The following is a 13,949-nucleotide window of genomic DNA, read 5'->3' as shown; positions in this document are numbered from 1 at the left end:
AAAAAGACTCAAATTACTAAAAGTCAGAAATGAAAATGTGGACATTACTACCACTTTTACAGTAATAAAAAGAATTATAAGAGAATGTGATGAACACTTGTACATCAACACATTGGGTAACCTAGATAAAAATGGGTTTGCCAATCTACCAAAACTAAAGAAAAATTGAAAATCTGAATAGACCTACAACCTACAACCTCCCAACAAAGAAATGTCTAGTAGCAAAAGGTTTCTACCAAACTTTAATTAACACCAATCCTTCACAAATTCTTTCAAAAAATTGAATAGAAAAGCACCTGTCCTAACTCATTCTATGAACTTAGTATTTGCCTGTTACCAAAGCCAGACAAGAGATACTACAAGAAAAAGAAAACTACAAGCCAAGTACAGTGGCATATCCCGGTAATTCCATCAACTCAGGAGGTTGAGGCAGTGTCAGCAATTTAGCAAAATTCTGTCCCAAAAAAGAAAATTTAAAAGGGTTGGGGAAAGCTCAGTACAATCCCCAGTATGGAAAAAAAATAGTATCCTTTATGAATATTGATGTTAAAGTCCTCAACAAAATATTAGCAAACCAAACTCAACTGCATAATTTAAGGATTATACACCATCACTAAGTGGTATTTATTCTCAAAGCAAGGATAGTTCAACATGAAGAATTGATATAATTCATCACAATAATAAGATAAAAGGAAAAACCCCACATGATCATCTCAATCGATGCAGAAAAGTCTAAGATAAAAATACTTATCAAACCAGGAATATAAGAAAACTTCCTGGACTTGAGATGTAGCTCAGTGGTAGAATGTTTGCCTACAATGTATGAAGCTCTGGATTTGATCCCCAGTGATGCAGGAAAAAAAAAAAAGGAAACTTTCTCAACACTATTAATATCATATACAAAAATGCACAGCTAACAATATATTCAATGATGGAAGACTCAAAGCTTTACAAGCCCTAAGAACAGAAGCAAGACAAGGATGTCAGTTTTGCCACCTATATTCAACATAGTATTGAAGTTGTAGAATTCTAAAGTTCTAGCCTAACCAATTACAAAAAAAAAAAAAAAAGAAAGGCATCCAAATTGGAAAAGAGGAAGTAAAATTATCTATTTTCAGATACGATCTTCTGTCAGGAGGATTACACCAAAAACCTGCTAGGGGTGGGTGGGAAGAATAGAGGTATTTTGGACTAGGCGGGAATTTAGGGAAGGGAGGGGTCATGGGGACAGGAGTCAGACATTATTACCCTATGTGTATATATGGTTACATGACTTGTGTAACTCTACATCAGTACAACCAGACAAATGAAAAGTTATGCTCCATTTATGTATAATGTGTCAAACAAAATGCATTCCACTGTCACATATAACTAATTAGAACAAATAAAAAAATTTTTTTAAACCTGCTAGAGCTAATAAATTCAGTAAATTTTTCAGGATATAATATCAATGTTGCATTTCTATATGTACTAGCAATGAACCATATGAAAAGAACATTAAGAAAACTATCTTATATTCGATAAAGGGGCTAAAAGCATGCAATGGAGGAAGGATAGCATCTTCAACAAATGGTGCTGGGAAAACTGGAAATCCATATGCAACAAAATGAAACTGAATCCCTTTCTCTCACCATGCACAGAAGTTAACTCAAAATGGATCAAGGAGCTTGATATCAAATCAGAGACAGGCGGCGTCTGATAGAAGAAAAAGTTGGCTACGATCTACATGCTGTGGGGTCGGGCTCCAAATTCCTCAATAGGACACCCATAGCACAAGAGTTAATAACTAGAATCAACAAATGGGACTTACTCAAACTAAAAAGTTTTTTTCTCAGCAAGAGAAACAATAAGAGAGGTAAATAGGGAGCCTACATCCTGGGAACAAATCTTTACTCCTCACACTTCAGATAGAGCCCTAATATCCAGAGTATACAAAGAACTCAAAAAATTAAGCAATAAGAAAACAAATAACCCAATCAACAAATGGGTCAAGGACCTGAACAGACACTTCTCAGAGGAGGATATACAATCAACAAGTACATGAAAAAATGCTCACCATCTCTAGCAGTCAGAGAAATGCAAATCAAAACCACCCTAAGATACCATCTCACTCCAGTAAGATTGGCAGCCATTAGGAAGTCAAACAACAACAAGTGCTGGCGAGGATGTAGGGAAAAGGGTACACGTGTACATTGCTGGTGGGACTGCAAATTGGTGCGGGCCAATTTGGAAAGCAGTATGCAGATTCCTGGGAAAGCTGGGAATGGAACCACCATTCATTCGACCCAGCTATTGCCCTTCTCGGACTATTCACTGAAGACCTTAAAAGAGCGTACTATAGGGATACTGCTACATCGATGTTCATAGCAGCACAATTCACAATAGCTAAACTGTGGAACCAACTTAGATGCCCATCAATAGATTAATGGATTAAAAAAATGTGGCATTTATACACAATGGAGTATTACTCAGCACTAAAAAATGACAAAATCATGGAATTTGCAGGGAAATGGATGGCATTAGAGCAGATTATGCTAAGTGAAGCTAGCCAATCCCTAAAGAACAAATGCCAAATGTCTTCTTTGATATAAGGAGAGCAACTAAAAACAGAGCAGGGAGGAAGAGCATGAGAAAAAGATTAACATTTAAACAGGGACGAGAGGTGGGAGAGAAAGGGAGAGAGAAGGGAAATTGCATGGAAATGGAAGGAGACCCTCATTGTTATACAAAAGTACATATAAGAGGATGTGAGGGGAAAGGGAAAAAAAATCAAGGGAGAGAAATGAATTACAGTAGATGGGGTAGAGAGAGAAGATCGGAGGGGAGGAGAGGAGGGGGGATAGTAGAGGATAGGAAAGATAGCAGAATACAATAGTCACTAGTATGGCAATATGTAAAAACATGGATGTGTAACCGATGTGATTTTGCAGTCTGTATACGGGGTAAAAATGGGAGTTCATAACCCACTTGAATCAAATGTATGAAATATATCAAGAGCTTTGTAATGTTTTGAACAACCAATAAAATTTTAAAAATTAAATTAAAAAAAAAGAAAATAATTCTATATATGACATAAAGTAAAATACTTAGGTATAAATTTAACCAAGGAGGCAAAAAACTTGTACACTGAAAACTAGAAGGCATTGCTGAATGAAATTAAACAAAATATAAATATATATTCCATGTTCATAGAGTAGAAGCCTTTATACTCTTAAGGTAACAGTATTACCTAAAGTAATCTATAGGGTCATTGCAATGCTTATCAAAAGCCCAGTGGCAAGGTTTAAGAACTCATATTTCCTCATTTCAGAATTTGCTATAAATCTACAGTAATTAAAACACTGTGGGCCAGCCACGGTGGTACATGCCTAAGGCAGAAGGATTAGAGGCCAACCTGAGCAACATGGCAGGACTCCAACTCTTTAAAAAAAAATACCAAAACAGTGTGATATTGTTGTAGGATGGACTATAAACCAATGTAATAGAACACAGAGCCTAGAAATAAATCCTTAATTATGTGGGCAAATGATTTTCAACAAAGGTGCCGAAATCATTCAATGAAGTATAAATGGTTCTAAGAAAACTAGATATCCAAAAGAATGAGGTACCTTCAAAATATACAAAAGCATATCCAAGAATTAACATGAAATTTATCAAAGACAATTATGTATGGCATGTACATCTCTGTAAGAGCTAAAATGTTAAAACTGGAATATTTTTTACATAATGGATTTGACCATGATTTCTTGTATATGACACCAAAAGCACAGCAACAAAAGAAAAATAGACAAATTTAACTTCATCAAAATTTAAAACTTTCATGTATCAAAGGATACAATCAAGCTGAGTGCAAGGGTGCATGCCTATAATCTCTGCAATTTGGGAGATTTGAGACAGGAGGATCACGAGGTCAAGGCCAGCCCCAGCAACTTAGTGAGACCTTGTCTCAAAAAATAAAAAGGGCTGAGGATGTAGCTAGGTGATAGAACACCACTTGGTTCAATCCCCAGTACCACATTAAAAAAAAAAGGAAAAATGATTGGAAAGAGGGGCTCACAACAGAGTAAAAAGGCAACCTACAGAATAGGAGACAATATCTGTAAATCAAATATATGATTCAGGGTTAATAGCCAGAATAGAGTACTCCTAAAAGTCAACAACAACAAAATAAAAACCCGATTAAAAAATGCGTGAAAGACTTGAAGGGATTTTTTTTGAAGAGATATTTTTCCAAGAAGACATACAGTAGAGGATGCAGTTTAGTAGTGGAGTGCTTGCCTATAAGACCCTGGGTTCAACCCCCAGGACTAAAAAGGAAAGAATCAGTGTATTTCATGTGAATTACCAAGAAGATATACAGATGCACAATAAGCATACAAAAGATGCTTAATATCACTAATCATTAGGAAAATGCAAGTCAAAACTACAATAAGATACTACTTCACTCCCATTAGGATGGCTATCATACAAAAGAAGGTGATAAAAAAAACAGAAAATACCAAGTATTGGTATAACCACTTTGTAAAGTAGTAATAGATTCCTCAGAAGACTAGGAATGGGCCCACCATATGACCCAGCTATCCCCTCTTTGGTATTTATCCAAAAGAACTAAAATCAGGGGCTGGGGTTGGAGCTCAGTGGTGGAGTGCTTGCCTTGCATGTGTAAGGTAATGGGTTCAATCCTCAGAACCACATAAAGATAAATAAAAGTATTGTGTCTATCTATAACCAAAATTTTTTTTAAAAACCTACTATATACTATAGTGATATGTGCATACCAATGTTTGTTTATAGCAGCACAATTCACAGCAGCCAAGTTATGGGAACAGCCTAGGTGTCCCTCAGTAGACAATTAGATAAAGAAAATGTGGTATATATACACAATGGAGTTATACTCAGCCACAAAGAAGAACGGAATTGTGTTATTTGCAAGTAAATGGATGGAACTGGAGAATATCATGCTAAGTGAAATAAGCCAGAAACAGAAAATAAAGGGTAAAATGTTTTCTCTTAAATTTGGAAGCTAGAGAAAAATTTTAAAAGGTGAGTGGGGTCTCACGAAAATAAAAGGGAGAACTGTGGGATAGAGGAAGGGGGAGCAAAGGGGAGGAAGGAGGGATGGAAAAGGGAAGGAACAGCAGAATGAAATTAACCAAAACTATGTCATGTGCATGTATAAACATATCGCAATGAATTCTATTTGTATAACTATATTACACCAATTTTAAAAATATCAAGTATTGGCAAGGATATAGAGAAAGCATAAAGTTTATGTACTACTAGAGGAAATGTAAATGGTACAACTTCTATGAAAAACAGTATGGTGGTTCCCCGAAAAACTAAACATAAAATTACCATATGATCCAAAAATTCCACTTCTGAGAATTGAAAGCAGGGACATGAGATATTTGTACACCCATGTTTATAGCAGAATTACTCATAACTGCCAAAATATGAAAGCAACTCAGCTGTCCATCAATGGATGAATGGATAAATAAAATGTGGTAAACAATGTAATATTGTTCAATCTTAATGAGAAAAGAAATTCTGACACGTGCTACAACATGGATAACCTTAAGGACATTAGGCCATGTGAAGTAAGCCAGACACAAAGGTAAAGTTCATTCCTTTTAGATACCTACAGTAGTTGAATTCATAGAGATAAAAAGTAGAATTTTGGCCAGGTTTGGCCTATAATCCTTGTGGTTCAGGAAGCTGAGGCAGGAGTATGACAAATTCAAGGCCAGCCTCAGCAAACTTAGTGAGACCCTGTCTCAAAATAAAAAATAAAAGGAGGATCAGGGATGAAGCTCAGTGGTAAAGCACTCTTAGGTTCAATTCCTAACACACATACTCCAAAAAAGAATGTAGAATATTGGTTTCTAGGAGCTAGTGGGAGGGGAGAATGGGCAGGTATTGTGTACAGAGTTTCTGTTTAGGATGATGAGAAAATTCTGGAAGTAAAGAGTGATGATGGTCACACAAATTGTAAATGTATTTGATACTACTGTACTGTACGTTTAAAAATAGAAAATTGAAATGATGTATTTAACCCAATAAAAATATTAATTAGAAAATGTCTCCTTTTCCATTTCCTGGTGTACAAACTAACATTTGGTAGAATTCTCTGATGAAACTTGTGAACCTGGAGATTTCTTCTTGGAGAGTTTTTAAATTATAATTTAATTAATTATTAAGAACTATTCAAGTTATGTCATGCTGAGTGAGTTATGGTAGATTGTATTTTTCAAGGAAGTAAGCCATTTTGTACAACTTTTCAAATATCTGTGTGTACAGATGTTATACTATTCTTTTATTATCCTTTTGGTATCTGCAGGATCTATACTGATAGCTCCCGTATCACTTCTGGTATTGGTAATTGTTATTATTTCCCTTTTTATCTTTGTCGGTCTTAGAGGTTTATCAATTTTATTGATGTTTTCAAAGATTCACTTATTTCTCTATTTTGGGGGGTTTACTGATCTTCTCCATTATTTTTCTTTTTGTTATGTTTTCAATTTCATTGATTTCTGCCCACTATTATTTATCTTTTTCTATATTCTTGAAAATGAGAGCTTAGATTATTGAGTTGAAACTTTTAAAAAATATATTTTTAGTTATAGATGGACAAAATACCTTTATTTATTTTTATGTGGTGCTGAAGACCGAACCCTGTGCCCCGTATATGCTAGACAAGTACTGTACTTCTTTTTTTAAAAAAATATTTAATCACAATACCTTTATTTCACTCATTTATTTTTTACGTGGTACTGAGGATGGAACCCAGGGTCCTGCACGTGCAAGACGAGCGCTCTACCGCTGAGCCACAACCCCAGTCCCAAGTACTGTACTTCTAAGCCACAACCTCAGCCCAAATTGAAACTTTTATTAGTTTCTAATATGCACAAATCCCAGTGACTCAGGAGGGTGAGGTATGAAGATTGCATATTTGAGGCCAGCCTAGGCAACTGTCTAGACCCTGTCTCTAAAAGAATTAGAAGGGCTAAGATGTAACTCAGTGGCACAGTGCCCCTAGGTTCAATCCCCAGTACTAAAAAAAAAATTTTTTTAATAAAACATAAATTTCCCTCAGTACTGTTGGAGCTCTATCCTATAAATTTTGATATGTTGTATTTTCATTTTTGCCCAATTCAAAGTGTCTTTTTCGAAAATTTCTGGCCAGGCACTGTGGCTCACTCCTGAAATCCCAGTAGCTCAGGAGGCTAAGGCAGGAGGATTGCAAGTTCAAAGCCAGCCTCAGCAATAATAGCAAGGTGCCGAGCAACTCAGTGAGACCCTATCTCTAATAAAATACAAAAAAAGGGCTGGGGATGTGGCTCAGTGGTTGAGTGCCCCTGAGTTCAATTGCTGGTACCCACCCCCAGTTTTTTTTCCTGAAGACTTCCTCTTTATCACTATTTGAGGAGGCATCCTGGGAGTGTGCCTTTGACCTGCAACATACCATACCACATCTCTGTGAGAAAAGAGAAAGGCAAGCTGCAACAGCTACACTTCTGGATGTCCGTGACTTCTGCACCACTGTCCAGCTCTACAAAAATAACACTCTATGCCACCATAGAAGGCTAACTTTTTTTCCTTGGTTCCTGGGGTTAAACCCAGGGGTGTTAACCACTGAGCCACATCCCCAGGCCTGTAGAGATGGCCTAAGTTGTCCAGGCTGGCCTGCAATTGCTGCAGTCCTCCTTGAGTCTCTCCTGAGTCTCTGGAGATTACAGGCTTGAGCCACCATTCCCAGCCTGGCCTGAACTAATTCTTCAGATGAAAATAAGACCAGCTTGTTAAATGAAAGGGTCAGGAGTAGACGATAGAGAAAATCCTGTTCTCAGGGACCCTACTCTGCTCCCCCCCACCCAAACAGGAGAGGCTAGAGTGAAAAGGGAATTAGTTTCCCCTAGAGGCATTATGACTGGGTACCCTGCTGTGACACCTAACTCTGCCTATTTTTTTATATGCCTAATTTCTAGCAGTCAATTGTTTTGTCATTAACGTTCCAATTTGGGGAATTTCCAGTCCTAACCCTTCAGCTACAAAGGGAATTCAGGGTTTTTACAAACTTTAGATGTTCTCTGGGTTCCCATGTACCTTTGAGTCTGGTTACCCCAAAGGGGGCTAGGAATGTTTGGACCTGGGACCAGCAGAGGTTTAGCCATTGCTGAGATTTGCATGGGAAGATTGCTCAGTGCTAGGTCCAAGGGTGGGAGGCATCTGCCAAGGGAGAAGTGCTGTTTTGTCCCCAGCTATTTATTTTCTGGGTGCTGGGGATGCATTTCTACACCTACACCTCACATGCTAGGTAAGTGCTTTCTGTGTGAGCTATGTCCCCAGTCCTGTACATTTTTTGAGATCCTGACAGGTTGTCTAGGCTCTCTGCACTTGATTTATCTTCCAACCTCAGACAAGTAGTTGGCATTACAGTCATGTGCTACAACTCAGCTGAACATCATCTTTAATAAACTGTTTTCTTGAAACAAAACAAAAAGGCTTCCTCTTTAGCCCAAAGGATTCTTAAAAGGGTGTGGTTTGGTTTCCAAATGTTTGGATGTTCTCTTGGTATCGTCCTGTTACTGATTTCTAGTTTGATTCCACTGTGGTCAGAGTGAAAGGGTAAAGTTTCTAAGCTGCTTCTAAACTGCAAAGCCTGAGTTAAAATGTAAAAGACCGGGCATTGTAAAGTTCCTAAGCTGCAAGGCCTGAGTTAAAAAGTGAAGGACCAGGTATTGTTAAGTTCCTCTGCTACACCCAGAACCTGAAATTCCTGAGGCAGTTAAGACAATGCCCTACTGGCCATTTAGTTGATTAATAGCCTAGGGCCCTGTGCGATCTTGCACGTAGGCATCGCTGGGCCTAAACCAATCAGTTTGAATGTGTACCCGGCTTTAGAACTGACCCCCGCCCGACCTGTTCCCGCCAATGAATGAACTAATCATGTTTAGGAATTGTTGTTTGATTTTCCCGTGGTGTATGATGATTTGTTAAAGGAGACTGTGATGTATGTAAAGTCCCCGCCCTCCCCAAGAAGTGTACTTAAGCAGTGCTCAGCCCCTGCTCTGGGCTCTGGGCTGCTCTCCCTTCTTGAGTGAGCACAGAGCCCCAGCGCGCTGGAATGGATCCCCAATAAATCCCCTTCTGCAATTGCATGAGTCAGTCTCTTGGTGGTCTCTTCCTCCGACACTTCGCCGGACCCTTACATTAGGATACATTCTCTGTGATTCTAATTCTTTTAAATTTTTGATATTTGTTTTGTGACTCAGGATATTTTCTATGTTCAAGGGGCACTTTAAAAGAATGTTAATTTTTGTATTGTTGAATGAAATATTCTATGAGTACTAATTTGATCCTATCAGTTGATGGTGAGTTCTATATTCTTAATGATTTTCTGTCTAATTGTTCTATCAATTATGGAGGGGGGTTATTGAAATCTCTAATTATCTGTGTGGTTTCTCTTTTTTAAATATTTTATTAGTTATTAATGGACCTTTATTTATTTATTTGTTTATATGCAGTGCTGAGAATTGAACTCAGTGCCTCACGCATGCGAGGCAAGCGCTTTACCACTGAGCTACAACCCCAACCCCCCTTGTGATTTCTCTATTGCTCCTTTTTCTTTACATATTTTGTTGCAGCTCTGTTGTTTAGTCCATAACATTTAGGTCTACTACATCTTTTTTTTGTGGACTGCCCTTTTTTTTTTTTTAATCATTGTATAATGTCTTTCCCCGTCTCAATAATGACTTTTTTGGCTTTGGTCTACTTTATCTGATATTAATATAGCTATTCCTGCTTTCCTTTGACTTATGTTTATATGATATATCCTTTTCCTAACCCTTTCAATCAACCTCTATATTCAAAGTGAGTTTCTCTTAGATAGCATATTTTTATTCACTCTACAGCAAATATAAATTGGTATATTTAGACCATTTATATTTAATGTAATTATTGATGTGATTTGGTTTAATTCTGACATTTTATTTTGGTTTTCTATTTGTCTTCTGTTTCTCATTTCTCTCTTTTTTTTTTCTTGAATTTTTCCCTTTCCTGAATCTTTTAGAATTTTATTTAATTTACCCATAGTGGTTTTTTCTTTTTCTTTTTCTTTTGTTTTGTTTGGGTACTAGGGATTGAACTCAGGGGCACTTGACCACTGAGCCACATCTCTAGCCCTATATTTTGTATTTTTTAAATTTAGAGACAGGATCTCACTGAGTTGCTTAGCACCACCTCACTTTTGCTGAGGCTGGCTTTGAACTCGCAATCCTCCTGCCTCAGCCTCTCAAGCTGCTGGGATTACAGGCATGTGCCACCAACACACGTCTAAATCAATCAGGATCACTCCAGGTGAATTTGGGCTGACTAAATACACAGACACAGAAAGTACATTTTTCTTTGGGATTATTCAGCAAAGCCTCTCTGCTTCGGCTCCCACAAGGGAGGCGAGGGAAGCAGACAAAAGAGGAAGAGGATGTTCTGAAGCCCCTTCCTATTGAGGGGAAGACACAAAGAGGAGGGGTCAGGTTTCGGGGTTGAGTCTAGCTTCCTGATGTCTTGTGGTGAGCAGATTGACTGACATCTTGGAAGGTCACACCCAACTCTGGTGCTATGTGGGATTAAAAGGCAGAGCAAGCGAAAAGGACACATAACGTGCACATCCCAGTTAGAGAGGCAGTGTCAGTCCAGTCCACTCATGTACTTTGCTCATAGTTCACAAACACACAGCCCATGGTTGGCTCGCAACATGCCTACCTGTAGTGTTTTTAAGAGTGTGTGTATCTCTTTCTTTCTTTCTGTGTTGTTAGTGATTGAATTCAGGGTCTTCCTTGTGCTAGGTAAGAACTCTTATCACAGAGCTATACCCCCAGCCTGTATCTCTTTATATAAACTTTTTAGTGGTGGCTCTAGGTATTTCATATATTACATGTATTATTTATGTTATATAATATGCAATGTTATATGTAAGTATGCTTGTATATTCAGATATAGATATAAAATCAGTTTACTGGTGTTATCACTGTACCAGTTCAAGTATAGAAATCATCTCCTTTACCTTTCCTGCTACTATAATATAATCATCTTAAACATTTCTCCTAAGATATTTCAAACCACATCAGACAGCATTATATTTTTGCTTCAGTTGTTAATTGGCATTTGGCCAAATTGTAATAGTTTTATCTTAGAACTTCAACTAAAAAATCCTTTGTACATTTTAAAATATTCTCAAAATCTAATGATATAAGGAACTGATCAACAAAATAAAGGGACAACCTATATGAAATGGAAGGAAATATTTGTAAACCATAAATATGATAAAGGGTTAATATCTAAAATATACAAGAAATTCATAAAACTCAATAACAAGAAAACAACCTGATTTAAAAATTTGTAAAGGACACGGAAAGGTGATTCTCAAAAAAACATTCAAATGGCCAACAGGTATATAAAAAATGTTCAACTTGCAAATTAAAACCAGAATGAGGTATCTTCTCATGCTCCTTAGGATGCTATTACCAGAAAGACAAGAGCTGGGGTATAGCTCAGTGGTGTATGCACAAGGCCATGGGTTCAATTGCTAGCACCCAGGGCAGGTGGAAAGACGAGAGAAGAAGTATTGGCAAGGATATGGAAAAAAGGGAACACTTATACAGTGTTGGTGGGAATGCAAACTAGTACATCTATTATAGAAAACAATATGAATATTCCTCAAAAAGTTAAAAATAGAACTACCGTATGATCTGAGTATATCTAAAGGAATTGAAATCAGTATACTGAATAGATATTTGTACTCCTTAGGTTTTTTTTGCAGCATTATTTACAATAGCCAAGATATGAATTTATCCTAAATGTCCATCAATGGATGAATAAAGAAAATATGCTCATGTGCACAACAGAAAACTATTCTGCCTAAAAAAGAAGAAAATTCTGTCATTTGTGATAGAGACACAAATATTGCATAATGTCACATGTGGAGTCTAAAAAAGTCAAACTCATAAAAGTAGACAGCACAATGTTGAGACTGACCAGAGACTGGGGAAAGAGAGGTATTGTAGGGATGCTGGTCAATGGATATGAAATTTCAGTTAGAGAAGATGAATAAATACAAGATGGTGAATATAGTTAATTACAATATGTTGTATACTTAAAAATTGCTAAGAGCATAGATTTTTAAAGGTTCTCACCACAAAAAAATGATAGGTCTGTTAATTAGCTTAAGTTAGTCATTCCACTATGTGTACATGTATTAAAACATCATGTTGTACACCACAAATGCAGAGAATTTTTATTTAACAATTTTTCAAACTTAAAATTTTTGATGGGAATCTACAAACAAAATAAGACTAGTGTGGCCATGACTTCATTTTATATTTGTCACTTATACTTCTAACTTGCCAACAACTGTCTAAAACATGGGATCAGAATATATGTTTGCCCTGAGTAAGTAAACTGTTTTCTAACTTTAGCTGAGAACTGTAAATAATAAGTTAACCAAAAGATTAATTTTCTAAGTTCTTTCACCTCAAATTAATTTTTCCTCTACTGGAGATTTTCAGTGCAGCCCTATGCACACCTGATACTCTAATTTAGTTGAGTGGAAATAGATAAATCATACAACTAACCTGAGAATGGAAAAAAAATTACAAAGTATCCAAGTTAAACTTTACCTCTCTCCCAGAGTATTTATCTCCAATGGCATCCAGGTGTCTCTTAAATAATTCTACCACAGCATTGTAGACCAGTTCATACTGTTCCTGAAGAGCATCATAAACCAGAACAAATGAAGAAAACCAAAAATCTTGGTGAACTACAGATAAGATTTCAGGAACATAAATACCCATCAAATATCAATATGGCAGACCTGAGAGGACCACCCAACATAATTTATTAAACTTAATAACAATGCCTTATGTTTATGTAGTCCATTTCAGATTTCAAAGCACATTCAGGCTACTAGAAATAGCTGAATATTTTACATCATTTTAGCTAATGTACAAGATCTTATGGCATATTTCTTTTATGTTTTAACCCCACTTTCTTACTTATCTTTCCTTCCATTATCATTCCTTCCATTATCATTCCTCTAATTCCGTTTTCTTTGCTCACAATTAAAAAATTTATTTCATCCTAGATGCATTTCATGTAAGCCACCTTTACTTTTCCGGAAAAAGGTAGATAACAGTTGGCATACAGAGAGAGAGAGAGCAAGCTAAAATATGCCTTATCTAACTTGACAATTGCTCTGCGAAGTAGGTAGGTTATTATGCCTATTTACAGACTGTTTGTCCAAGGTCATTCGGAAGTAATTTCTAGAACTTGGTTTAAAAACTGAATCAAGTTGCTGAAACTTTATCCTAGTGGAAATATCAAAGAAAAATAAATGTGTGAATAAGGCTTGGAAATTTGGGATTATAAAAGGATACCCATAGAGAAATGATACCTCTACTATTATAAGGTTTATGGATTTTCACTACTGAATGTTTTCCTTTAGGTCTACTCAACTACTTTCTCTGATATATTACACAATCCCACTCAAATAAAAAAAAAACTTTTTCTAGAGGTACTTTTAGCAGGAAAACAATGTAGGGTCTTATATTACCCAACACAGCTATAATACACTCTTTTAATTTTTTTTTTAAGAGAGAAAAATCAAACAGGAAATACTCATCTGGCTACACTGTCATTTTGTGGTTAAAGTAATGTCAGAAAAAGCAGCTATGACTGTTAAGATATTTGTTCAGCGAGTCATTGATAATGCCAAAATGTGAGGGCTTTTTCAGCTGTCTCTAACTCTTGAAAGTAGGGTCTGGACTTAGTGAGACCCTGTCTCAAAATAAAAAATAAAAGGGCTGGGATATGGCTCTGTGGTTAACTGCCCCTGGGTTCAATCTCTGATACCACACACACACATACACACAGTAGACCTGGAGTAGAATTTTTCT

General features: G+C 36.6%; 1 protein-coding gene across 1 annotated transcript in view; it reads right to left on the bottom strand.

Moving 5' to 3' along the window:
• The window catches only part of Ptpn22 (protein tyrosine phosphatase non-receptor type 22), a 53,621-nt gene that overhangs the window by 22,131 nt on the left and 17,541 nt on the right, over nucleotides 1-13,949 (bottom strand). Inside the window, exon 11 of the mRNA XM_046458285.2 lies at nucleotides 12,675-12,761. Coding sequence (XP_046314241.1) covers nucleotides 12,675-12,761 — 87 coding nt within the window. The remainder of the gene's footprint in view (nucleotides 1-12,674; nucleotides 12,762-13,949) is intronic.

This window comes from Marmota monax, unplaced genomic scaffold (genome assembly GCF_021218885.2).
Source record: "Marmota monax isolate L192 unplaced genomic scaffold, Marmota_monax_Labrador192_F-V1.1 WCK01_AAM20220418_F8-fsc00087, whole genome shotgun sequence".
Classification (NCBI taxonomy): domain Eukaryota; kingdom Metazoa; phylum Chordata; class Mammalia; order Rodentia; family Sciuridae; genus Marmota; species Marmota monax.
The sequence above is the reverse complement of the archived record's forward strand: the minus strand, read 5'-3'. Positions and strand labels throughout refer to the sequence as shown.